The following is a 26,331-nucleotide window of genomic DNA, read 5'->3' on the forward strand; positions in this document are numbered from 1 at the left end:
CCAGACATGTTTAAACCTGTGCTAAAAGCATGTGCTGAAATAACTCTGGAGTGTAGAGTTTATTTTCTTCTCGATCAGACTTGTGAAATGTTTTTGTCTTATATAAACATAACCGATACACTATAACGGAAATACTGTAGATGCTGTCCAGGAAAACAAAAGCCATAATCAATCCATTAGCCATTGAGGTGTAATAAGATTCTTTGTTGCCCATTTCACAAAGTTACAATGTGAAGGTTATTTAACATTCAGAACATTTAAGCTAATGTTACTTCGTACCACAAGGCTGCTCAGGAACAGAGCATAAACTGTCAGGGAGTACACACACGGCTGCCGGCCTGAACATGAGGTTAACAAGTCACATAGCAGGTACAGCAATACTAATAAAGTGAAAAAGTGATACTAATAAAACAGCCACCTAAGAACACCCCCCATGGTACATGATGACTTTCAGCCTGGAAATTTATTTATTTTAAAAAGTCACTGTATGCAAGCATGTACCTTGGCTTGCCATTACCCTACTTTAACACAAGACTGTTCAATGGTCACTAGAGCCAAGAGAGCATTCGGGGGTTGGGGTTGGGGGAGGGGGGCATAGAACCAATAGGACGTGTAATTATTCTAAAGCCATTTCCAGAATTATTTCTGGTCAGAAAATAAGCACTATATTATTCACTACTGTCAGGGAACTGACATCGGAGCTAGAGGCGGAGGGAAGGCTCTCAAGTGATGCTGGAGAGGGACCCAGCAGGGAGAGAGGCAGCTCCGCAGATGGGGAAGCAAATCAGCTCAACACCAGGGATAAAGGGGGGCAGATGGGGGAATCGGAGAGAGGGCTCCAGGACTCCTCACCGGACACCAGCGGGGAGAGCACGGGTCCTCCGCTACCCACGCCCTCCCTGCGCAGAAGACTTCCGCGCAGAGGGAGAGTAGGAGGAGACTTGGCGTCAAACAACTTTTATGTTGGAAAAGGTTTAAGAAACGCCCACTGACGGATTCTGCTAGCAACTGAGGCAGCCACGAAGTGAAGGGCTGTCCAGACAGAAAAGGTTTAACAAGGCAACAAAGCCTGGAGAGGCGGCAACTTACGCACGAGCAACCCATACACATTAAAACTACCAATGACCTTTTGCCCTCAATGCAAATTTAGAAAGTATTAATTAACATTTAATTCCACGTTTTTAATACTGTACTATACCAAAGTCAAATATTAGTAATGGAAAGTATGTATTTTAAAATATACATGAAGTTTGTGAAAGGCAGAAAATGTTTTCTCTCTGAACAAATTATTCCACCGATAACAACATTACACCACACACAAAAATTACCCAGGTGGTTCCAACACATGCAAAATATTTCTGTTAAGAAGCAAATGAATGACCATTTGCTATATTGGTTAAAAAAATATTTTTAAGGAACCAATAATAAAACAGTGCTCTCCTTTCTATTCAGTTATTATCTTTGAAACAAAAATGGATTAAGATTAGAAATAGAAATGTTAAATATTTAATGCAGTTGTATTATAAAACCAACTTTGTTACTTAGGGTCAACCTATTAGTATAATTTATCCATGCTCTCCAATTTGAAACTTATTTAAAGCCAAGGATCCAGAGTGCTACTGTAGGTATTCCCACATCTGCATGCCCATTGCAATAGGTTTTTCATGTTAATTTGAATGATTTCCTGTACTATATCCATTTTTTATTTAAGCAATTTTTTTCAACATGCGATAGCATTTTGGGAACATATTCGACCAGGGATAGGGAACCTCATTCCTAGGCCTGCGAATGTGGTTCTCCAGGCCTCTCTCTGACCTGTGGCCTCTCCCCAGGGCACACCCTTCCTGTCCCCAGGAAACACTCTCACCAGCCCTGCTTTGCCAGCCACCCTCAATTGTCTCGTTCCCCCCCCCCCCGGGGCAAAATGTGTCCTTGAACTTGGGTAATATTTCTTTCTTGCCTAGAAGGGGGATAGAGAGGAATGTGCCCAATGTACAAATTTATTTATTTATTTCTCTGCCACCCTTAATCCAAGGCCCAAAGTGTGGTTTACAATATAAAAACACAAGATTAATTTATCAGTATTTGTTGCTTTGCCCACTTTTGCTTTGAGCCCTGCTCAGCGCTGACATGTGGCCCCCCAATGGCTGCCAAGAAGGAAATGTGGTCCTCAGACTGAAGAAAATTGAAATGTATTCTTTTTTTGTGATACAGCCACTGCTTTTTTTCCTTTAAAAATGTTTAGGGGTACTCTCATTTTGGCTGCTCCCGCTCCCCCTCTCCCCAACCCCTGAACGAAGGACTCATGGTGGAGGCGCTGAGAGGACGGGAAGGCCCCCAGCGACGGCAGGGTTGGCTTGAGTGAGGAGGGGCGAGCTCTAGCTCTAGCCTGGCAAGAGGAGGAGGAGGAGGAGCACCAGCACCTCCCCCGCGGCCGCCCCAGACTCCCCTCCCCGGGGAGAATGATGAAGCTCCAGAGACAGCTTACCCCTGCGTTTACCTCACTGGAGTTTGAAACCTCCCGCGCACGCGCGCCATCTCTTTCTATTGGCTCCGCCAGCGGGGAAGGCTGCCTTGGTATTTCAGGAATGCGGTAGTCATGGTAACGTTCCCCTCTCCCTTCGTGCTTCTCCTGAGCCCGCGCTTCCTGCCTTATGCCAATCGCAAGCACAGCCTTGGTCAGCTGATCCATCGGCTGTGGGCGGGGCGCGCGGGAAAGCTCGTGCTTCACCGTTGGGGACAACCCCTCCTCGAACAACATCTGAATGGGTTCAGAGTCCAATTCCCACCCGAGCCGGTGGACTAACATTGCAAAGCGTGACCAGTAGTCTCTAACTGACTGGTTCCCCTGTTTACAGCCCATCAGTTCCCGCTGAGTCACACTTTGCTGTACATCACTGGAATACATTGCATCCATCGCCTGGAAGAATTTCCCCAGGTCTTTCAAGGCGGCATTCTGCGTTGCCATTAGGGGCCTGATCCATTCCCTGGCCCCATCCTGCAGATGTCCGACAATATAGGCCACCCTCTCCCCATCGTCCGCAAAATCCTTATGCTGCAGTTCCAAAGCGTACTCTATTTCCGTTCGGAACGTGTTGTAGTCCTGGGGCTTCCCCCCAAACTTGTGTACCAGTCCCGGTACTTTCCTTGCTACGGGGGTGGGTCTGACCTGTGCATCGTGAGCCCGCCTTTCTTCCAGCCAAGCCGTCAGAAGAGCCACATGCTGGGACTTCCGGGGTGGCGCCATCGGCAATGGCGGACTCCCTCTGAACCGGAGGGACCAGCTCCGCGTGAAACGGGTCCTTTCCGCTGCAGCGAAGCGGGGACCCTCTTAGAAATCACAGGCGGATGAAGCCTGTGACCGTGGGACTCGGCGGGCATCCTTAGCGCCTCCCCAACCCACAAAGGAACCCACTAACGGGCTCCGAAGCAAAGAGGGGGAAGTGGCGCGGTGCTGTGAGTCAACTGCTTTTTCCGTGGAGCGAAGCCGCATAGCCGTTGCCGGAGAGCGCTGCCTTTTTCCTGGCACAATTTGGCATCTAAAAGAATCACCCGTGAGTACTTAAACATTGAACAATTGGACTTCAAATAAGAACTGGCGATTAGAAAGGAATTGGACTTAAAAATTAACCTTAATTTAGTACTGAAACGGGAAGGTCTAAACAGGAGGTCAGCCTTCCGTTTCCTTGTAGTCAGAAGAAAGCAAAGATAATGTACACTAGAGCTTAGAAAATCACTTTTAAAGGATTGGTTTTCACCATTTAAAATCGTTGAACCCCCCTTCGGTAGCAGGAGAAGAAGGGGAATCTTTTTGGGGGGGGGCTGTTTAAACCTGCAGAAGTGAGTTTAAAGTAAAGTAACTTTCCACCGTCCTGACTCTGGAGCGGGGTGTCAGAATTGACGTTTTGAAGCTCACTGACCAGAGACAAATGTTTTTGACAGATAGTTAAAAGAAGAGTAACATTGTGATTCTACTGTCTCCTTTCGCATTTTAAAGGAACAAATATTGACAAAATATCCAAAAAGAAACTGCGTTGCTATTGTCCTTAAAAGAAAGAACAACCAGAAGTTTTCCCTCTAGTGAAACTGTAACAAGTTCTAGGGAGCTTACAGCTGCCACAGATTACAACCGTGGGAAAGGACTTGTGACCTTGCAGGACAATGTTTTCAGAAGCACTGTCGGGTGCTTTCTGTAAAATAAATGCCCTATTGGATCAGTTAAGTCAGAAGACAGATTTGATGACTAATGCGGCCAGAACATTTGAACAGGTAGTGGGAAACTATTTGGAGCCCACCCAGGAACTTAAACAGGAGTGTGTCCTGACAGAGCAGATGAGAGAAGAGGATGTTGCAGAATCTCGGGCGCCAGAGATGGAGGGACTTTTGGCCCAGCAGGAAAATGAGCTTTTGGATTTGACAAATGAACTTGGAAAAAAACAGATTTGGAAAGACAAAGTTTGGATTGATTTGGAAATGGGGGGTTGGACTGACCCCCCTATGCAGGGATGTTTGGACTTTCCAAGTCTGGCAATGGGCCGTCAGAGGTTTGGAGTTGTTGGGGCTTCCAATTTTGGAGGGAATATGAAAAAATACCACATGGAGTCTAGTCTGGACTATGGGAAAGGGGCTGATTTGTTGAAAAGGGTCAAAAACACTACCAAGCTGGAGTTCCCACGAGTGAAAGGAAAATATGAAGAAGAGCCGCGGGAGGGACATGGAAGAGATTTGAAGGCCTCGGATATAAGATCACCAGGTTAATGTGCCAGACTAATGGGATAAAAAGGACTGACAATCCCGGGACCGGGGGGAGGGGATGCTGGAAGAAGATTGGATTGTTTTTATTTCTTTTTTCTATCATTAGGAATGTTTTATAAAATTGATGAACGTTGGAGAAATGTTGAAATGAAATTACTTGGCTCTCGTAAAAATGTTTAAAGAATTAGGTAAAAAGGTAATGGTTATGAGAAGTTGGTAAAAATAAGACTTAAGTCTTAAATTTTAAGGTGTTTATTTTTATAAGATAAGATGAAAATAGAGTAAGGTAATGTAATGACAGAATATTATGAATTATGGAAAGGATTTGCTGTGATAATTATTAATTAAGATACAAGAGATGGGAGGAGGAGGTGGTCATGGAAAGAAGGTAATGAAAGTGGAGAACTTGAAAATGATGGTTTTCTTTTTTCTTTTTCTTTTTTTGTCTTTTTTCCTTGTAATTTTTTTAAAAAATTCTTTTTTCAATAAATATCATTTTTTTAAAAAAACCAGAAGAGCCACATGCTGTTCCAAATCTCGGTTCCTCTCCACCAGATTTTGCACTCCAGCTGCTCCCTCCGTAGCGCCGGCTTCTCCGGTTTGGCTCATGATGCTGCCTGCCTGTCACTGCGCACAAGCAACGTCAGAGACTGACGGATTGCTGTAATAATAATAGGGGTTGCTCGTGCGTAAGTTGCCGCCACTCCTGGCTATGTTGCCTTGTTAAACCTTTTCTGTCTGGACAGCCCTTCACTTCGTGGCTGCCTCAGTCACTAGCAGAATCCGTCAGTGGGCGTTTCTTAAACCTTTTCCAGCATAAAAGCTGTTTGACCCCAAGTCTCCTCCTACTCTCTCTGCGCGGAAGTCTTCTGCGCAGGGTGGGCATGGGTAGCGGAGGACCCATGCTCTCCCCGCTGGTGTCCGGCGAGGAGTCCTGGAGCCCCCTCGCCGATTCCCCCATCTGCCCCCCTTTATCCCTGGTGTTGCGCTGATTTCCTTCCCCAGCTGATGAGCTGCCTCTCTCCCTGCTGGGCCCTTCTCCAGCATCGCTTGAGAGCCTTGCCTCCGCCTCTGGCTCCGATGTCAGTTCCCTGACAACAAGTATTTCAATTACAGCCATTTAAAAAGCTTTCAAAGAGTTACTGAGTTTTTGTCATCACAGCTACGGATTCCCAACATGCCCCAAATCTTCTCATTGGGCCATAGATTAAAGCTGCAATACGTATACACAATACCTAGGCACTAGTGTCTGAGTAAGTGATACTTAGGAGTGGCTTGAGAGACATGTATAAAAACCACTTATGACATAGGTTTAATTATTTATGAGAAGGATTATGAATCTCCTTTCTGACCATAACATGAAATGCAATAGGTAAAAGGTAAAGGTAAAGGACCCCTGGACGGTTAAGTCTAATCAAAGGCAACTATGGGGTGTGGCGCTTATCTCTGCTTTCAGGCTAAGGGAGCCAGCGTTTGTCCACAGACAGCTTTCCAGGTCATGAGGCCAGCAGGACTAAACCACTTCTGGCACAACGGAACACCGTGACAGAAGCCAGAGTGCACGCAAACACCATTTACCTTCCCAAAGCAGTGGTATCTATTTATCTACTTGCACTGGTGTGCTTTGGCACTGCTAGGTTGGCAGAAGCTGGGACAGAGCAAGGGGAGCTCATCCCATCACACGGATTCGAAGCGCCAACCTTCCATTCGGCAAGCACAAGAGGCTCAGTGGATTAGACCACAGCACCACCCATGTCCCTATTGATATACAATATACTCATACAGATAAGCACACTAAGAAAAAGAGAACAAAGCCTTATTAAAAGCAGAAAGCTTAAAATCCACCAAATGCCATGTAAAACAAGAGTTTACAGTCTGCGTAAAGAAGGCAAATATGTGGCCAACACCAGCCTTCTTTAAAAATGGAGTTTCAGAATGGGGACACAGCTCCAGAAAAGACCCTTTCCAATCTACCCACCCACCTACTCTCCCTTGGCGAATGGAAATGCAACAGGAGCCTTAAATATTCTGGCTTGAACCCGAAGTTCTCTAGCACAAGGAGAAAGGCATTGCTTTCATGCAGTGAGGCAGCAATTAGCACTTGTAGTAGCTAGCATACAAGTATCAATCAATGAGATTTAAAAGCACAACTTCATACTGATTGTGCTCTTCAACTAGATCAAGAAAAGCTAAAACTTCACTCCTACATGTGTTTGGCTTGAAATAAGACCCATTGATTTCAGTGTGATATATAATTTTCCAGGTCTGTACATCACAAGCCTAAACAGATTTAATCAGAATTAAAAACAAGTGTTCAATAGGATTTACTTACTCCACTGTAAGGTACCTCGCATTTCAGTCTATACTAAATAAGCATGTGAGAGAAAGCAATTTTACTGCTACTGGTGAACTGGCAGTGATTGCAAAAGAATTTCCTGAACTACATAAGGAGTTTTGGCAGAGAGGGGAGACCTATATACCAGCTAGACACAAACATTCTGGACATGCTTGAATGCTTACTATTGCTTGATCAAGGGCACTTAGCAAGCCACAGTGGATAGTGGCACTATAACCATCACAATCAGAAAAAGAAAGAGCAGTGATGCAGAAACAAAGAAGGATTAGGAACAGTTGAGGGCCAAACTAGATAAGAATGGGATTGCTGATAGGATTTTCTATCTCTTTAAACTTGCTTCGAAGGCAGGTCCTGGGAGGAGGAGGAGGAGGTGGAACACAGTGCTAATGGAAGTTCAACTCCCCGCAGGCCATTTTCTCCAATCTAAATCCCTCTCAGCAAGCTGCTATTTCCCCTATCATATAACATGGCAAAGAAGGGAGATTAACAAACTGTGCCCCATCATTCTGTTCACAATTACTTAGATTGTGCCCTGAGCTGCGTAAAAAAATAAGTAAAAAAGAAAGACAGGAAGTGTCTCATCCAGTTTGGTCCTGGGATAACGAGACTACAAATTGTATCCAAACCAGAGGGAAACCTACCCTGTGAAGGAATCTGTACCATGTTATATTCCAGGCCCTGACAGTTCTGATGCCTCATTGCTTTTCAGTAGTCTGTCTGTGATCACAAAGACTTGTGCGTATTATCTATATCTGTATCTCCAATGAAACAGTTCTAATCTGGATTAGGGTCCTCATTCCACATTTGGTAGCATTGGCACATTCAAATCCCTTTGGTTAGGTATAATTTAGCTTTGTTAAATTATAATTTAAACTGAAGTTTCAAAAATTATTTTAAAATCAGAAGAATCAAGCAAAATTAAAATACTCTGGTTTGGGGACATGTTTCAGAGTGGCCAGGACTACATTTCTATGGAATGTAACAAGGGACATAAATGAATAAAGATGATGGACACAAACCCTATTCAGCATGCAGAACTTTTTCATATACTGGAAATGTATTATTCTTCATGATACAGCTATAAACACCTTAGCTATTTTGATGCTACCTGGCATTTGATGATATTTTCTGTCTATTTTTTTCCGGCCGTTTTGGTAACACTTGCAAACACACATTCTTCCCCAGAAACTGTTCTTTCTATCCAAAAACACCAACTGTGTCATAAAAAAAGAAGTTTAGCACGCTAGTTCTCTTTAAGTACTGTATGTTTATGACACTTGAATCTTTGTGTCTCAACTTTTCTCTACAGATTTTTTGTTATTTGCCCTCACCTTACCCACTCAGATGCTGCAAAGGGTATAAATGTGCATTCACACATACCTATCACCCCCTTTATCATGACAACCTGCTGCCATTTTCCAACATCCATTTCAGATGGATATCACAGCTTTTTATATTGTAATTTATAGCTATTACCGCTATATGTCACAGGTTGCTATTGAATTTCCTGTGAAATTCAGCTATAAAGTCAAATATTCAATTTCATGTACTTATTTGTATGACACATGAGATTAAGGATAATACAGATTTAACAAAAATACGTATAACTATTATTATTCTGCATCATCTGTTTGTGTCAGAATCAAGTTGCTTCTCCAGATTTTGGTTGTCATGGCACCCACTCGACATGAAGTTCCCCCCTTTGCCTTTATATTCTCTCAGTACTGTCCTACTGCAACCTGTTGGTGTTTTCTTTCCAGCTCAACCATCAATTGTGTTTAAATAATAATAATCAGAAGCACAACCATCATAAATCAGTGAATCCTTTAAGAAAAAAAAGAGTAAGGGGTTTTAATATATGTTAAAAAGATAAGAAGATTAAACAAACTTTGCAGAGCTGGTAATCCACTTCCATACCCCTCACTCTGCCCACACTGACTGGCAGCAGCGCTCTGCGGTTTGAGACAGATGCCAGGAACTGAACCTGGCACCTTCTGCATGCAAGGCAGAGACCCTTCCCATGAGCCACAGCTCTTCTCCTAAACTGCAGACCTTTTCAGAATGACCTCAACTCCAGGTGGTTTCATATACTACCCATCTGCATAGAAAAACCACTGTAACCAATATACTCCCTTAACATACCATGGAACTCAATGTTCTGCCATTTTTCCAGTAAGTCAGTTTCCCCCCAGAAACAAGTACCATACCTTAGAAGCACAGCATCAATGCCTCTCTCTTTCCAAATGTTTTCACGTGACAAGCAGTGACAGACAAAATGAATATGCATCACTTAGCAAGATTAAGAGAAACACGCTACAGTTCAGAATGTGTTAAAACAAGTTGCATATCAAAGCAGTGTGGGAAGACTGCTCCACTATCCGTGCAAATGTTGCCTCCAGTTCAACAACCACAGCCATGTTCTCTTGACATGAACACAGAAATAAAAGGAGGGGGCTCGTTTTCATAGAGTGGTTAAACAGCTAAGCCAATGTTTTTCCCAGGCAAGAAGCAACAAGTGAATTCACTTCTCTCTGCTGAGTTTGGGGCACTTTCTTTCTCTCCGAGAGGGAGACTGAACTTCCCATCCTGCACATGACTTTTCGGCCCTGCCAATACCTGCAGCCCGCGCGAACCCCCTCGCTGGAGCCAAGGAAGCCAGAGACCGCGGGGAGGCTGGCACCGGGAGGGCCGTGTGGCGGCGCCAATGGACTCCAGGATCCCGAAGCCCAGTGCACTGGCGGCCAAGGGAGGCGAGACGAGGCCCCCCCGCTCCGGTCCTGGCGGGGCGGGACGGGGCAGGCAGGCAGGCTCGCTCCCCGCCCATCCCAAGAGCCCGCCCGACGCCTCGATCCGGCCCCGGAGGCGGCTTCTCCCCCGGCGCGTCCCGCCAGCCCGGGCGCTCCGGGCAGCACTTACCGGCGGCGGCTGCGAGGGCAGCCCGGAGCGCTTGGTGGAGCCTTGGCGGGAACTCAGCCTCTTCCAGGACTCGGCAAACCTGCCCCGGCTGGCGCTGCGGCTTCTTCGCCGACCCAGGTCCTCCTGCTCGGAGGAGGAGGCGCCTTTCTCCGCCGCGCTCGGACTCCGCCACTTCTGCCCCATCGCCGCGAGGAGGGAGCGCCAGGCCGAAGCGACGCGCTAGGGGGCCACCACCTGCTTCCGAGCGGCTCTTGCCATCTCGCCGCCGCCGCCGCGCGGCTCCCCCGAAGGTTGCTGGCCGCGCGCTCTCCCTGGCCGGGTCTTTCTTCGGGCGCGGAAGGAGGAGGAGGAGGAGGAGGAGGCAGAAGCGGCGCGCAGGCGGGCGGGCGGGCGCGGCTCCCTCGCGCTCTCTCTCGGCCCGGAGAGCTGAGCGGGTCGGGCGAGCGGCGGCGCCTGGTTCCTCGCGCCAGATGGAAGCAAGAGCAGCGAGGCGCGACCAACTTCCCCCTGGGCCGAGGCGAGCCGCCCTCCGAGACCGCCTTCTGGGATGAGGCGGTGGGAGAAAAGAAATCCCGAGGAGGCGCGACTTCCCCTGTGGAAGAAAGTCACCTCCCCCGCCCCCCCCCCGCCCCGTGTTTCAGATCTCACAATTTTATTTCTGTTTGGGGAATTGATCTCTTGCCTGCTAAATGTTAAGCTGTTAAATTAGGTTATTTCACATAACATTGGGAGGATTTATCTTATGCATTACTTGACATTATTTTCATTTTTCGTTTTGAACTGAGCACAGAGTTGTGAGAAAGTCACATTCAAATAAACAGATGATGAAGATGATGCCGATGACCAGGCAGATTTCACTTCTTCTGCCCCCAATCAATAAAAAGACATCGCTAACCGAGCTTCTATACCCCCTAACAAAAGGTCTCCCCCCCCCCAAACAAAAATCCTGGCTTTACCCACAGAGTGGGGAATCGTCTTTCCTTCCTGACAAAATGGCCTGCACAGAATGGGCCAGGTCTGGATTGTGCCCACCTGTCAAATCCAGTCACCCGCCACTGTTCTACCAATCTACCCAGAATCAGGCCCACTGAATTTAATGGGGCTTACTCCCTCGCAGCGCATGTACAGCTCACCACTTTCCCCAAAGAATCCTGCAAACTGGTTTTTAAGAGTGCCATGAACTGTAGCTTTATGAGTGGGTAGACTACAGTTCCCAGGGTTTGTATGAGTGGGTAGACTACAGTTCCCGTGTTTATGCAGCCTGAACAATGTGCAGCATGTTCACTAGCAGGTAAGTCCCATTGAATTTAATGAGATTTCTGAGTGTACACGCCCAGGATTGCCCTGTAAGTCAATTGCACAGCTTGCAACCAATGTCCTACAAACAACGTATTTCATAAATGTGAGAACATGATAAGTAGTAAAATAGTATCTGAGCATAGGATCCGGTCATAATACGGAATGAAGGCCCCTTGATTCAGAGCATTTTAAATTCCACAGCAGTGCATGAAAGTACATTCCACAAATACATTTTGTTTTCAAAATGCTGATTAGTTGAATATATAATCTCTTTGTAAGAAAATATTCACCAGCTTTAAAACTTTGTGTGTGGTGGTTTCTCTTGGTGTTTCCTATCAAGTTAATTGCAGCAGAAAACTTGGTGATTGCTGAAATTAAGACCCACTAGGATTTATTCCTAAATCATAGTCCACAATCATGCATGCCTGAGTATTCTCCAATATGCAGACTGTCTTGCCAGAGTGGTGCATGCTCTAGTTATCTCCTGCTTGGACTACTGCATCGTGCTCTACATGGGGCTACATTTGAAGGTGACCTGGAAACTACAACTAATTCAGAATGTGGCAGCTAGACTGGTGACTAGGAGTGGCTGCCGAGATCATATAACACTGGTCTTGAAAGACCTACATTGGCTCCTAGTATGTTTCCGAGCACAATTCAAAGTGTTGGTGCTTTAAAGCCTTAAATGGCCTTGGCCCAATATAACTGAAGGAGTGTCTCCCCCCCCCCCCATCATTCAGCCCAGACATTGAGGTCCTTCTCAAAGGGTCTTTTGGTGTTTCCCTCACTCCAAGAAGTGAAGTTACAGGGAACCAGCCAAAGAGCCTTCTCATCAATGGCACACTCCCTGTGGAACACCCTCCCATCAGATATCAAGGAGATGAAGAACTACACAACTTTTAGAAGACATCCAATGGCAGCCCTGTATTGGAATCTTTTTAATGTTTGATGTTTTATTATGTTTTTATATGTGCTGGAAGCCACTCAGAATGGCTGGGGAAACTGAGCCAAATGGGCAGGATTAGTACTTGTGACCACCCAATAAGATTGACAATGGATTCAGGACAAAACCTAACAAGAAAGCACTTTTTATGCAAGGGCATACCTGGGTGCAGGCCCAAGCAGACATGAAAATCATACTGGTGGTGATTGTGTGCATGGATGGAAGGGGTGTGTGAATCCTCCCTCTTGTCTCCTTCCAGTTTTGGCCACCCCAACCTGGCCAGCCAAGGCTCTCCTATGGATCATTGCTCCTGCCAGCTCCCTGCCCAAGGAGGAGGAGGAAGCAAGAAGGGATGTGAGAGATGGAGGCGGCAGGCGAGAGCACTGCATTGCTAAGGCTTCAGGGAACTTGACCTGCTGAAGTGAGACGACAATGGAGCCATGAAGGGGTGGGGGGCGTTGTGACGTGGGGTTTGTGATTTCAGCTCTCTTGATATAACATGCTGGAGACAGTTCTCTAGTAACACTTCTTTATTAAAGCAACAAGACTAAGGTCTGGGGAGAGGAAAGCTACATTTATAGGGACAGGGGACTAGCAAGAAAGGATACATTTTGGAGGGAACAATATCAGGCAATCACAGTCCTGCCTTTTGGAGGGAACCAATAAGACAGAGGATCCAAATACAGCAGCTTAAATGAACCAATAGTAGCTGTACCCTCTGGAACCAAAAGGCAGTTACTTTACCCTAATGCAAATCAAGACAATAATAATACAGATATAAAATCCTTTGACTCAATACACAACAGGGGGAATCCGGGTTGCTCTTTGACCCCTGTGGGGATGGACAGAACGAGGCTCAACTGGGCTCTCTGGCACTGCTTGCAACACCTGCCTGAACCTCTCTCCCCTTCAACTAGCCATGTCCTCACCCCCCACCCAATGTGTGTGCATTTAAAAGCAAAAAGATTCATCATTTGCCCCATCTGTGGATGGCCCCATAAATAATTTAGGAAATTTAGATCACCCATCCATCAAGCTCAGTGTCATCTACAAGACTGACAGCGGCTCTCAAGGGTTTTAAGGCAGGAGCTTGGAGGGTGATGGCAAGGGAAAGGGCCTTTTCACTTCTGGCTCCCTATATCATGCTCTACCGAGTGAGCTATCCCAGACTTCCTTGTTCAAAGCACTTACAGTTGCATTGTCTTGTGTAGCAGCACTAGTGAAATATCCTGGATGTTTGCTAAACTCATGAATCATTAGGGCATGCCTCTTGCATCGATCCTATTAATTAAACAACTGAAGCATTTTTATCCTACTCATCAGCAGACAAGGCTGCCAAAGTGACTTACATACAATCAGTCAGTTGGATCCATATTCAGCTAGCTGAACTAGGATTCTATAGAAATCAGTGGGACAAGATAGCTCTCACTAAAATTACAGTGAGTAATTAACTAACCCAGTGCATCCCACCCAATAAGGACAAAACAATTAAAACAGTAACATCCCTATTTAAGAAAGTAATGATCATAGTTCATTACTTTTGCTTTCTCTGCTTGCTGCACAATTGGTTTTAATGGGGTATGTTATCAGTACCTTTCACAGTGACCACAGATCAAGTGAGCTCTGTGTGATGTCTGAAAGTGATCTTTAATATTTCTAGAAAAGGGGACTAGAGGGTGGTGAAGAACTGCTTGCTTCAACTGAAATAGCTGGTCCCAGGCTGCCTTTTCAGAGAACTGAAAAAAGATGGCATAATTTGACCTGCTAAATGTGGGGTGAATTATTCAGTGGTAAACACGCATCCTAAATAAGTTCAGATAAGACACCAAAAATTATAGTATTTCACCAGTATTTTATTCCTTCTCAAATTCAGAACCAGGGTATTCAACAAGTTATTTTTAATATATTTAATCTGAACTAGTAGAAGCAAAAGAACATAAGACATGAAGAGATGCAAATAATCTCTCCCAGTTTGAAACAATCAGTGATGCAAATTATGTATATTATAAATGTTAGCTGACATCAGAGTTCTAAAAACAAGACATTCCTAGTTCACAAAATCAGAGTTGTCATTACGAAATTCTCTTTTTTTTAATAAATATTTTTATTACATTTTTCAAATACAAACTCCAGAAACATAAAAGAAGGAAGTAAGAAAAAAGAAGAAAGAAAAGAAGAAAAAAAGAAAATCCAACTTTTCAAAACTTTTTTGTACAACCTACTGGACTTCCCCGCATCTTCCTCACCCTGCGTTCTTTACAATAAAAATATCAGCAAATTATTACCTTGTTTCATATCTTATTTGTACCTTTCAGATATTATGTTTTTGGATTTAAAATACTTTTTATCAATTACTTGTACCTTAAGTTGAACATAATATTACTTTAAATTTCAACCTTTTCTTACTTATAACTTAGTTTCCTGTTTCACCAAATCTAATTGCTGAAGCTAAAATTTCCAAATCGTGCAAATTCTTAACATTCAAACAACTTATAATATTTTTGAAATTCTCAAAGGATATGCCACTTGCGTAAGAGAATAGTAAGGAAAAATGTGTCAAGTTCCTTTAGTATTTATCTTAATCTGCAAATTAACAAGCTCAAAAGGAATGCTATAACAACTACAACAACAACAATTTATTACTTATACCCTGCCCATCTGGCCAGGCCTCCTCAGCCACTCTGGGCTGCTCCCAGCAGACTATTAAAAACACGATAAAACATCAAACATTTAAAACTTCCCTAAACAGGGCTGCCTTCAGATGTCTTCTAAAAGTCAGATAGTTGTTTATTTCCTTGATGGGAGGGCGTTCTACAGGGTGGGTGCCAGAATTCATAAGCTCTGTATAGCTTTCATGGCTAACAGCTACTGATAGACCTAAAATGATTTGTCTAATCTGCTATTAAATTTACCTAAATGACATTTTGTGACAGAAAATTGCATCAATTAAACCAGAAGTAGGGAACTGGATTTGACCAATGCGACAGATCATTGTCCCCACCCCCACCCATGGGAAAAGTTTGACAGGTGGGCAGAGCCACCCTTCTGTCAATAACATCTTACCACAATGGCATCAAACTACCTTTTGGGGTTTTGGGAGGTGTTTTTTTTTTAATAAAAAAAATATTGTTTTTACAATTAGTTTACAGCCATACACTTCAATATTCAGCCATACACTTCAATAAACAATTGGACACAATAAACATTGCAGCATTTAACATGTACAGTGGTACCTCGGGTTACATACGCTTCAGGTTACAGATACCGCTAACCCAGAAATAGTGCTTCAGGTTAAGAACTTTGCTTCAGGATGAGAACAGAAATCGGGCTCCAGCGGCGCGGCGGAAGCAGGAGGCCCCATTAGCTAAAGTGGTGCTTCAGGTTAAGAACAGTTTCAGGTTAAGAACAGACCTCTGGAATGAATTAAGTACTTAACCCGAGGTACCACTATATGCATAAACAAAAACAATAGTAAGTATTATGTTACTTATCTACTTATTTTGTTGCTGTTTTGTTTATAATAATAATTTATTATTTTTACCCTGCCCATCCGGCTGGGTTTCCCCAGCCACTCAGGGCAGCTTCCAGCAAAAGATTAAAGGTAAAGGACCCCTGACAGTTAAGTCCAGTCACGAACGACTCTTGGGTTGTGGCACTCATCTGGCCCAGGGAGCTGACATTTGTCCGCAGACAGTTTTTCCGGGTCATGTGGCCAGCATGACTAAGCCGCTTCTGGCGAAACCAGAGCAGCACACGGAAACACTGTTTACCTTCCCGCCGGAGTGGTACCTATTTATCTACTTGAACTTTGACGTGCTTTCAAACTGCTAGGTTGGCAATAGCTGGGACTGAGCAATGGGAGCTCACCCCATCGTGGGGATTCGAACCGCCGACCTTCTGATCAGCAAGCCCTAGGCTCAGTGGTTTAGACCACAGAACCACCCACGTCCCTAAGTAGCAAAAGATCAGAAATACATTAAAATATCAGTCATTAAAAACTTCCCTAAACAGGGCTGCCTTCAGATGTCTTCTAAAAGTCAGGTCGTTGTTTATTTCTTTGACATCTGATGGGAGGGCATTCCACAGGGTGGGCGCCACCACCACCGAGAAGGCCCTCTGCCTGGTCCCCTGTAACTTCACTTCCTGCAGAAAGGGAACTGCCAGAAGACCCTCGACGCTGGACCTCGGTGTCCAGGCAGAATGATGGGGGTGGAGACACTCCTTCAGGGATACTGGGCCGAGACCGTTTAGGGCTTTAAAGGTCAGCACCAACACTTTGAATTGTGCTTGGAAACCAAGTGGGAGCCAATGTAGGCCTTTCAAGACCAGTTTTATATGGTCTTGTTGGCTGCTCCCAGTCACCAATCTAGCTGCCTCATTCTGGATTAGTTGTAGTTTCCGGGTCACCTTCAAAGGTAGAGTGCATTGCAGTAGTCCAAGCAGGAGATAACTAGAGCATGCACCACTCTGGCGAGACAGTCCACGAGCAGGTAGGGTCTCAGCCTGCATACCAGGTGGAGCTAGTAGACAGCTGCCCCGGACACAGAATTGACCTGCGCCTCCATGGAGTCCAAAATGACTCCCAGACTGCGCACCTGGTCTTTCAGGGGCACAGTTGCCCCATTCAGGACCAGGGAGTCCTCCACACCCGCCCGCCCCCTGTCCCCCAAAAACTGTACTTCTGTATTGTTGGGATTCAACCTCAATCCATTAGCTGCCATCCACCCTCCAAGCTGCCTCCAGACACTCACACAGGACCTTCACCGCCTTCACTGGTTCTGAAGGAGGTTAAGGGGTGATATGATAGCCATCTTCAAATATATAAAAGGATGTCACATAGAGGAGGGAGAAAGGTTGTTTTCTGCTGCTCCAGAGAAGCGGACACGGAGCAATGGAGCCAAACTACAAGAAAGAATCATAGAATCATAGAATCATAGAGTTGGAAGAGACCACAAGGGCCATCGAGTCCAACCCCCTGCCAAGCAGGAAACACCATCAGAGCACTCCTGACATATGGTTGTCAAGCCTCTGCTTAAAGACCTCCAAAGTAGGAGACTCCACCACACTCCTTGGCAGCAAATTCCACTGTCGAACAGCTCTTACTGTCAGGAAGTTCTTCCTAATGTTTAGGTGGAATCTTCTTTCTTGTAGTTTGGATCCATTGCTCCGTGTCCGCTTCTCTGGAGCAGCAGAAAACAACCTTTCTCCCTCCTCTATGTGACATCCTTTTATATATTTGAACATGGCTATCATATCACCCCTTAACCTCCTCTTCTCCAGGCTAAACATGCCCAGCTCCCTTAGCCGTTCCTCATAAGGCATCGTTTCCAGGCCTTTGACCATTTTGGTTGCCCTCCTCTGGACACGTTCCAGTTTGTCAGTGTCCTTCTTGAATTGTGGTGCCCAGAACTGGACACAGTACTCCAGGTGTGGTCTGACCAGAGCAGAATACAGTGGCACTATTACTTCCCTTGATCTAGATGCTATACTCCTATTGATGCAGCCCAGAATTGCATTGGCTTTTTTAGCTGCCGCGTCACACTGTTGGCTCATGTCAAGTTTGTGGTCAACCAAGACTCCTAGATCCTTTTCACATGTACTGCTCTCAAGCCAGGTGTCCCCCATCTTGTATTTGTGCCTCTCATTTTTTTTGCCCAAGTGCAATACTTTACATTTCTCCCTGTTAAAATTCATTTTGTTTGTTTTTGCCCAGTTCTCTAATCTGTCAAGGTCGTTTTGAAGTGTGATCCTGTCCTCTGGGGTGTTAGCCACCCCTCCCAGTTTGGTGTCATCTGCAAATTTGATCAGGATGCCCTTGAGTCCATCATCCAAGTCGTTGATAAAGATGTTAAATAAGACTGGGCCCAAGACAGAACCCTGTGGCACCCCACTAGTCACTCTTCTCCAGGATGAAGAGGAACCATTGATGAGCACCCTTTGGGTTCGGTCAGTCAGCCAGTTACAAATCCACTGAGTGGTAGCAGAGTCAAGACCGCATTTTACCAGCTTCTTTACAAGAATATCATGGGGCACCTTGTCAAATGCCTTACTGAAATCAAGGTAGGCTATATCCACTGAGTTCCCTTCATCTACCAGGCTTGTAATTCTGTCAAAAAATGAGATCAGGTTAGTCTGACATGACTTATTTTTCAGAAATCCATGCTGACTATTGGTGATCACAGCATTCCTTTCTAGGTGCTCACAGACTGTTTGCTTAATGATCTGCTCCAGAATCTTCCCTGCTATTGATGTCAGACTGACTGGGCGGTAATTATTTGGGTCCTCTCTTTTCCCCTTTTTGAAAATAGGGACAACATTTGCCCTCCTCCAGTCTGCCGGGACTTCGCCTGTTCTCCAGGATTTCTCGAAGATGACTGCCAGTGGTTCTGAGATCACATCTGCCAGTTCTTTTAATACTCTTGGATGCAGTTCATCTGGCCCTGGAGACTTGAATACATCTAAACTAGCCAAATATTCTTGTACTGTCTCCTTAGTTATTCTGGGCTGTGTTTCCTTTGCTGAATCATTTGCTCCAAATTCTTCAGGTCGGGCATTGTTTTCTTTATCGGAGAAGACTGAGGCAAAGAAGGCATTGAGGAGTTCAGCCCTTTCTGTGTCCCCTGTTTGCATTTCACCATCTTCTCCTCTGAGTGACCCCACTGTTTCTTTGTTCTTCCTTTTGCTACGAACATACCCATAAAAGCCTTTTTTGTTGTTTTTAACCTCTCTAGCAAGCCTGAGTTCATTCTGTGCTTTAGCTTTTCTGACTTTGTGTCTACACGTGCTGGCTATTTGTTTGAATTCCTCTTTGGTGGTTTCCCCCCTTTTCCATTTTTTGTACACATCCTTTTTTAATCTTAATTCAGTTAAAAGTTCTTTAGATAGCCACCCTGGCTTCTTTAGGCACCTTCCATGTTTCCGTCTCATTGGTATTGCCTGACGTTGTGCTTTTACTATCTCCCTCTTAACAAACTCCCAGCCATCATGAACTCCCTTTCCTTTTAGTATTGCTGTCCATGGGATCTCACCCAGCACTTCCCTAAGTTTTATGAAGTCGGCTTTCTTAAAGTCAAGAAATTGAGTCCTAGTATGCTTGGCTGCTCCTTTCCGCTGTATAGTAAACTTCAGAAGAGCATGATCACTCGCGCCTAATGATCCTTCCACTTCTACCCCACTAACCAGGTCATCAACATTGGTTAGGACCAGATCTAAAATGGCTGTTCCTCTTGTTGCTTCTCCCACTTTCTGGACAATGAAGTTGTCTGCAAGGCCAGTGAGGAATCTGTTTGACCTTATGCTCTTGGCTGAGTTTGACGTCCAACAAATATCCGGGTAATTGAAGTCCCCCATTACTACTATCTCCCTTCCTTTTGCATGCTTGGCCATCTGTTCCAGGAAGGCATCATCTATGTCCTCCGTTTGGCTTGGGGATCTATAGTAAACTCCCACAATGAGGTCTCTGTTATTCTTCTCTCCCTTAATTTTGACCCAAATGCTCTCACATTGGCTTTGAGGTTCTAAATCTTGGATCTCTTCACAGGTATACACATCCCTGACATATAACGCCACTCCTCCTCCTTTCTTGTCTGGTCTGTTTCTCTGAAATAGATTGTATCCCCCCATTATTACATTCCAATCGTGGGACTTATCCCACCAGGTTTCAGTGATGCCTATTATGTCATATTTAGTTTGCTGTACCGAGAGCTCAAGCTCATCTTGTTTATTTCCCATGCTTTGTGCATTAGTGTACAGACATTGAAGTCCATTAATCATTCCCCCGTGTCTCTTATTTAAGGATTTTTTCCTCCCACCACTAGGTCCGCGTGCTGTTTGCTCCATTTGGTCTATGACATTTGGATGATCATCTTCATTAATTGATAGACTCCTACCTTCAGGAGCACTGTCTCCCTCCCCCACATTAGTCAGTTTAAAGCCCTCCTGATGAGGTTTCTGAGATTTTTGGCAAAAACATTCCTCCCAACCGTTGTGAGGTGCAGCCCATCACTTGCCAGAAGTCCATCTTCAAGAAACTGCAGTCCGTGATCTAAGAATCCAAACCGTTCCTGTTTACACCATTTGCGAAGCCAGCTGTTCACTTCCACTATTTTCCCACCTAAACATTAGGAAGAACTTCCTGACAGTAAGAGCTGTTCGACAGTGGAATTTGCTGCCAAGGAGTGTGGTGGAGTCTCTTTCTTTGGAGGTCTTTAAGCAGAGGCTTGACAACCATATGTCAGGAGTGCTCTGATGGTGTTTCCTGCTTGGCAGGGGGTTGGACTCGATGGCCCTTGAGGTCTCTTCCAACTCTATGATTCTATGATTCTATGATTTAAAAGAGAGGTAGAGCTATATTGGCCGGGTCCAAATACAGTGGTGCCCCGCAAGACGAATGCCTCGCAAGACGGAAAACTCGCTAGACGAAAGAGTTTTCCGTTTTGGAGGTGCTTCGCAAAACGAATTTCCTATGGGCTTGCTTCGCAAGACGAAAATGTCTTGCGAGTTCCTGCGGGTTTTTTTCCTCCCCCCCTTTTTCTAAGCCGCTAAGCCGCTTATCAGCTGATCCTATAATCCGATAAACTGCTAAAAGCCGCTAATAGCGCTAATCCGCTAATCCGTCAATGGGCTTGCTTCGCAAGACGAAAAAACCGCTAGACGAAGAGAATCACAGAACGGATTCTTTTCGTCTTGTGAGGCACCACTGTATGTTTTTTTTAAGAAGCGGTTTAATAACTGCCTCTTTCAGCAGGTCTGGGAAGGCTCCCCACAGAGGGAAGCTTTCACCACCCTGCAGAGCCCATTGCCCAGCCCTTCCCAGCTTGCTTTTATGAGCCTGGATAGGCAAGAATCAAGGAGACAGGTGGTCGGCTTCACTCGTCCAAACAGCCTGTCCACATCATTGGAGGCAACAGATTGGAATTGATCCCATGCAACTTGACTAGACAGGGCGCTAGTACTCTTCCGCCCTGGCCCTGCTCCCATGGTGGAGTCTACCTCTTTCCGAATCTGAGTAACTTTATCTGCACAAAACGTGGGGCCAAAACTTACCGGGCCCTGGACTTCCGGGTTAGCGCCTCCAGTAACGGCTGAATTCCTCTGATCGGGAGGAATTTGCTTCGTGGAAATTAGCATCTGGCTGCCACGGTGAAGGCGGGGACCCACAAAAAATCTCAGGCAGGAGAAGCCTGTGAACGTGGGATTCAGCTGGCACCTTTTGCACCTCCCCTACTCACGGGGAAACCCGATTTCGGGGATCCGGAGCGACGTGGGGTGAGTGGTGCGGTGCTTCGAATTGACTGCTTTCACGGAGTGAAGCCGCATTGCTGTTGCCGGAGAGCGCTGACTTTTTCCTGTGGACAATTTGATCTTAAAACAACTACCCGTGAGTAGAACGGAAAATTGGATTTTTAAACGTCTTAATTTGGCACCGAAACGGGGGAGGTTTCAAACAGGAAGTCCGCCTTCCCCTTTTGTAAATAGACTGAAGCAAAGAGGCTGCAAGCTAAAGTCTTGGAAAGCTTTTCATAAAGGACTAAACTTCCATCGGCTAAAATCATCAAACCCCCCTTGGAAGCAGGAGAAGAGGGGGGAAATTTTAGACCACGTAAGCCTGCAGGAGAGAGTGAAAGAAAGTCAAATTACTATCGTTCTGAACCTGGAAACGGGCTGCTAGTAAGACTGAAGTTTTGGATATGCTCATTGACTGTGAATAGATCGTTTGTTGACAGTAAGTTAAAGAAGAGAAATACATTGTTTCCATTGTCTCCTTCTGCGTTTAAAAAGGAGTAAAAGTAATTGAAACATGAAACTAACTTTTGATACAAATAGAAATTGTTTCCCCCTAGAGGAAGCTTTTGAAATTGTTACATGAGCTGAGCTGGGGGAATTTCCAGCTGCAAGATAAGACTGTGAGAATCTGGGATTGACCTTGGACCATTAAGAATGTTGACAGAAGAAGCCTTAGTGGTTGCATTATGTAAGATTAATGACTCACTGGAACAGCTCCATAAGAAGATGGATGTGATGATTATAAAAATTGATAATTTGGAACAAAAAGTGTCTAATTTGGGACAAAAAGTGAATATTAATACAGAAACTATTCAGGAATCGATACAGGGATCTACTTTGACATGGCAAATTGAGGAGAAGGCGGGGGAGAAAGTTGTTTTTGTGGAACCTAAAGTAGCACAAGCACCAGCCTCACAGATGCAATTTGATGACTATAAGTTGATGCCTTTTATGACTGAATTTAGAGAAAGTCAGACTTTGAGGATTGGAGCCCCGCTTGGACTGGAGAAGGAAAGTTGGATAGATCCCTTCATGCAGGGATTTATTGACCTTTGGGACCTGGACTTGGGTCAGGAGGAGACTGGAGTTGTGGGGACCGCCAGACTTGGAGGAACTTTGAAATATGACTGGAAATATCTTTTGAATTTTAGTTTTAACTATGGAGATTTGGCTGACTTGTCGAGAAGGAATAAAAACATTGCTAGGTGGGAATGTCCCCGAGATCTACTTTTCAGCATCAAAGGAAGGGAAAAAAGAACAAGATCAGGAGAAGACAAAGTAAAGTGCATGTATGAAGACCTGCAGAAGGGACTTGGAAAAGAGTTAAGAGCCTCGGACAGAAGATCACCAGGTTGATGGACGATATGGAATTGACGGAAATGACTGGCAGAATCCGAGACCAGGGAGAAGAGATGGTGGAAGAATATTGGAAAAAGTTTAAAATCTATATATGGAAATAATGTAAAATTAATGAGTGTTAGAAAAATGCTGGAAGGGAATTATACGGCTTTAGTAGAAATGTTTTAAGGAATTAAGCATAAATAAGTATTATAGTATTAATTGAAAATAAGGTTAAAATATGTTAAGATAATCATATGACAGAAAATAGAGAAAGATGGAAAGGATTTGCTGAAATAATTAATAGAAATGGAATACAAAAGGGAGGTGAGAGGAGGTTGATGAAACAAGGGAATGAAAGAGAGGATATTGAGATGGTATGATGTGTGTTTTTTGAATTGTTTTTGCTTTCGTTTTGTTTAATGTGTTAATGTTGTGTTGTGTATTGTTTATATATTGTATTGTTTTTTCTTTTTCTTTTTCTTCTTTTTGCTTTTCTTTTCTCCTTTTTGTAATGTTTAAATGTAATAAATATTTTTTTTTTTAAAAAAAAAAACTTACCGGGCCCTGATGGCAAAGGTTGTTCCGTTAGATTGCAAACCACCTGAAAGAGTCTCCTGCTGCTATTTTCTGCAGATACAATAGAGGCGGTGAAGAAGTTCCTCTTTGCCGTCACTATCGCCACTTGGTAGGCTCGACATTGAGCTCAAACCTGTGTCCGGTCCGATTCAGAATGAGTTTTCCACCACAGGCACTCTAGCCGTCTCAGCAATTGTTTCATTGCCCTCAGCTCCAGGGAAAACCATGGGGCTGTCTGGGCTCCATGCAATCGGAGAGGGCACTTCGGAGCCAGACAGTCAATAGCCCTGGTTAACTCCACATTCCAGCGGGCCACCAGGGAATCAGCTGAAAGGCCATCAACATGGGATAAAGCATCCCCTACCACTTCTGGAAGGGGACGCGGGTGGCGCTGTGGGTAAAACCTCAGTGCCTACGACTTGCTGATCATATGGTCGGCGGTTCGAATCCCCGCGGCGGGGTGAGCTCCCGTCGTTCGGTCCCAGCTCCTGCCCACCTAGCAGTTCGAAAGTACCCCTAAGTGCAAGTAGATAAATAGGTACCGCTTTATAGCGGGAAGGTAAACGGCGTTTCTGTGTGCGGCACTGGTGCTGGCTCACCAGTGCAGCTTCGTCACGCTGGCCACGTGACCTGGAAGTGTCTCCGGACAGCGCTGGCTCCCGGCCTCTTGAGTGAGATGAGCGCGCAACCCTAGAGTTGGTCACGACTGGCCCGTACGGGCAGGGCACCCTGCCGCCCTGTGGAGGCTACAAAGGATGTCGCCAAAGCCTCAAGCCTCAAGGGTTCTTTGAGGCTGGCAGTGGGGGAAACCAGCGCTTCCCCCCACCGCCAGCCCCACAAGCTCGGGGGGCAGCGGCAAGGCCTGCTCTTGAACGCACCTTGTTTTTGAGGGGGAGAACAAGAAAAAAAAATTCCCCTATTCTCCCCCTCCTATGGTCCGGTGCGTCCTATGGTCTGGTGCGTCCAATAGAGCAAAAAATACGGTAGTTTTAGTGGGTAAATTTCTAATATTTATATTTCTACCAGCATTTAAAGGTCTATCTCCTTCATTTTAAGCAGGAGTGTAAGTGGTTCCCTCCATTTCACTAACAAGATTGCAAAAATAACTTTTGGACGTTCTTAGTACAAAGTAACTGATATTAGCAGCATGTGAGAAATGCATATTATTTCATCCATCACAATATACATAACCAAGATTTCATTTTTGTTGTTTAGTCATTTAGTCATGTCCGACTCTTCATGACCCCATGGACCAGAGCATGCCAGGCACTCCTATCTTCCACTGCCTCCTGCAGTTTGGTCAAACTCATGTTCGTAGCTTCAAGAACACTGTCCAGCCATCTCGTCCTCTGTCATCCCCTTCTCCTTCTGCCCTCCATCTTTCCCAACATCAGGGTCTTTTCCTGGGAGTCTTCTCTTCTCATGAGGTGGCGAAAGTAATGGAGCCTCAACTTCAGGATCTGTCCTTCCAGTGAGCACTCAGGGCTGATTTCCTGAAGAATGGAGAGGTTTGATCTTCTTGCAGTCCATGGGACTCTCAAGAGTCTCCTCCAGCACCAGAATTCAAAAGCATCCATTCTTCGGCAATCAGCTTTCTTTATGGTCCAGCTCTTGCTTCCATACACCACTACTGGGAAAACCATAAGCTTCAGTATATTTAAAAAGCTAAATTAAATTAAAACAAAATATAATATAATAGGTAAGTATAGCATTTTAAAAAGGTGAAACTGCATTGACTTTGTTCAGCAAGAGGTGGTGGTGGGTTTTTTTTTGCACCACCTACACACTTTTTGCCTCAACATTATTATTTATTTATTTTTGCAACTTTGATACAACAAAACACTTCCTACTCATGCACACATTAAAAAATTATACAGTGTAACATGAATGTGTTAAAAGGCTTGTTAAAAACATCTGTCAGGAGGGGTGTTTGTGTGTCACCGAAATCCCTCGTTACTGCAAAATAATTGCTTTTCTGGAGCTAGGCAGGCACTGTAGGTGGCTAAATAAAATAGCAGCCTAATCTAAGCAAGGCTTGAATAGTGGATTACAAAAATGTGTTTTGACTTTACTAAAAAACATAGTTAAGATTATTCTGTTTGGCAGGTCAAATGCTATGTCCAAAAACATAATGATGTTAAAAGTTATGTGATGCATCGGTTTTGATCTAGGGATCAGACTCGCCTTGGTGTGAGTCCACAGAAAGGCTTCTGTTTTCCTGTGTGCATGAACCTTCCAGGGTAGTTAATTGAAATCAGCAGAAATAATGAAATTCTTCCTAACGAGATTCACTATTGCTGATTTTTACCTCTTATGGTCCAGGTTCCTGTGCCATTTCTGTATTTTAAATATACATGATTTGTATGGAACTCAAATCATTTATGTTTCTTTGGATGTGTGATATTTGCCCTCTCTCGTTTCTCTTCTAAGTGCTATGCTCTAAACAATGTGTTTCAGAAATTAAGTTTTTCAGAAATGCTCTGAAGCAGTTCACACATATCTTCCTAATGGTGCCATAAAGGCAGGAGTGATTCTATGAGTTGCCTTGGAAAGTCTAGGATTGCTCCTGAAGAAGGAACTTTTGTTTCTGACAGTGGCATAGCGTGGGGGTGGTTATGCTGGGTGCAAAATTGTTAGGGGTGCAAAATTCCACCACCCAGGGCTGCCTCAATACAGCTGCACGCTTCTGTTGCTGGGCTCCATTGAAAACAGCTCCTCCATGCAAACCAGGAAGTGACCTCTCCAGGCAATGGAACAACTCTTCCATTGACTCAAGATAATGGAATGACTCTGCAACTGCGATCTCCTGAGTGACGCAAGCACCGTTATGCAGTTGAATGTGCATGTGTACTCCACACCG

The 26,331-nt window shown here is 44.8% G+C and overlaps 1 protein-coding gene across 3 annotated transcripts in view; it reads right to left on the minus strand.

Annotated features, from left to right (window-relative positions):
• Positions 1-26,331, minus strand: part of TRPM3 (transient receptor potential cation channel subfamily M member 3) — a gene marked incomplete at its 5' end in the record, with an annotated part of 449,010 nt that overhangs the window by 394,891 nt on the left and 27,788 nt on the right. For 2 of the 3 annotated variants that reach the window (XM_081213522.1, XM_081213517.1), the window contains one exon: positions 10,028-10,210. The exons of the other annotated variant lie outside the window; for it this stretch is intronic. In XM_081213522.1, the coding sequence (XP_081069648.1) occupies positions 10,028-10,210 (183 nt within the window). Of the gene's footprint in view, positions 1-10,027; positions 10,211-26,331 lie in introns of those variants that run through there. 3 annotated transcript variants of the gene reach the window in all.

Source organism: Podarcis bocagei, assembly GCF_964188305.1.
Source record: "Podarcis bocagei genome assembly, chromosome: 11".
NCBI lineage: Eukaryota > Metazoa > Chordata > Lepidosauria > Squamata > Lacertidae > Podarcis > Podarcis bocagei.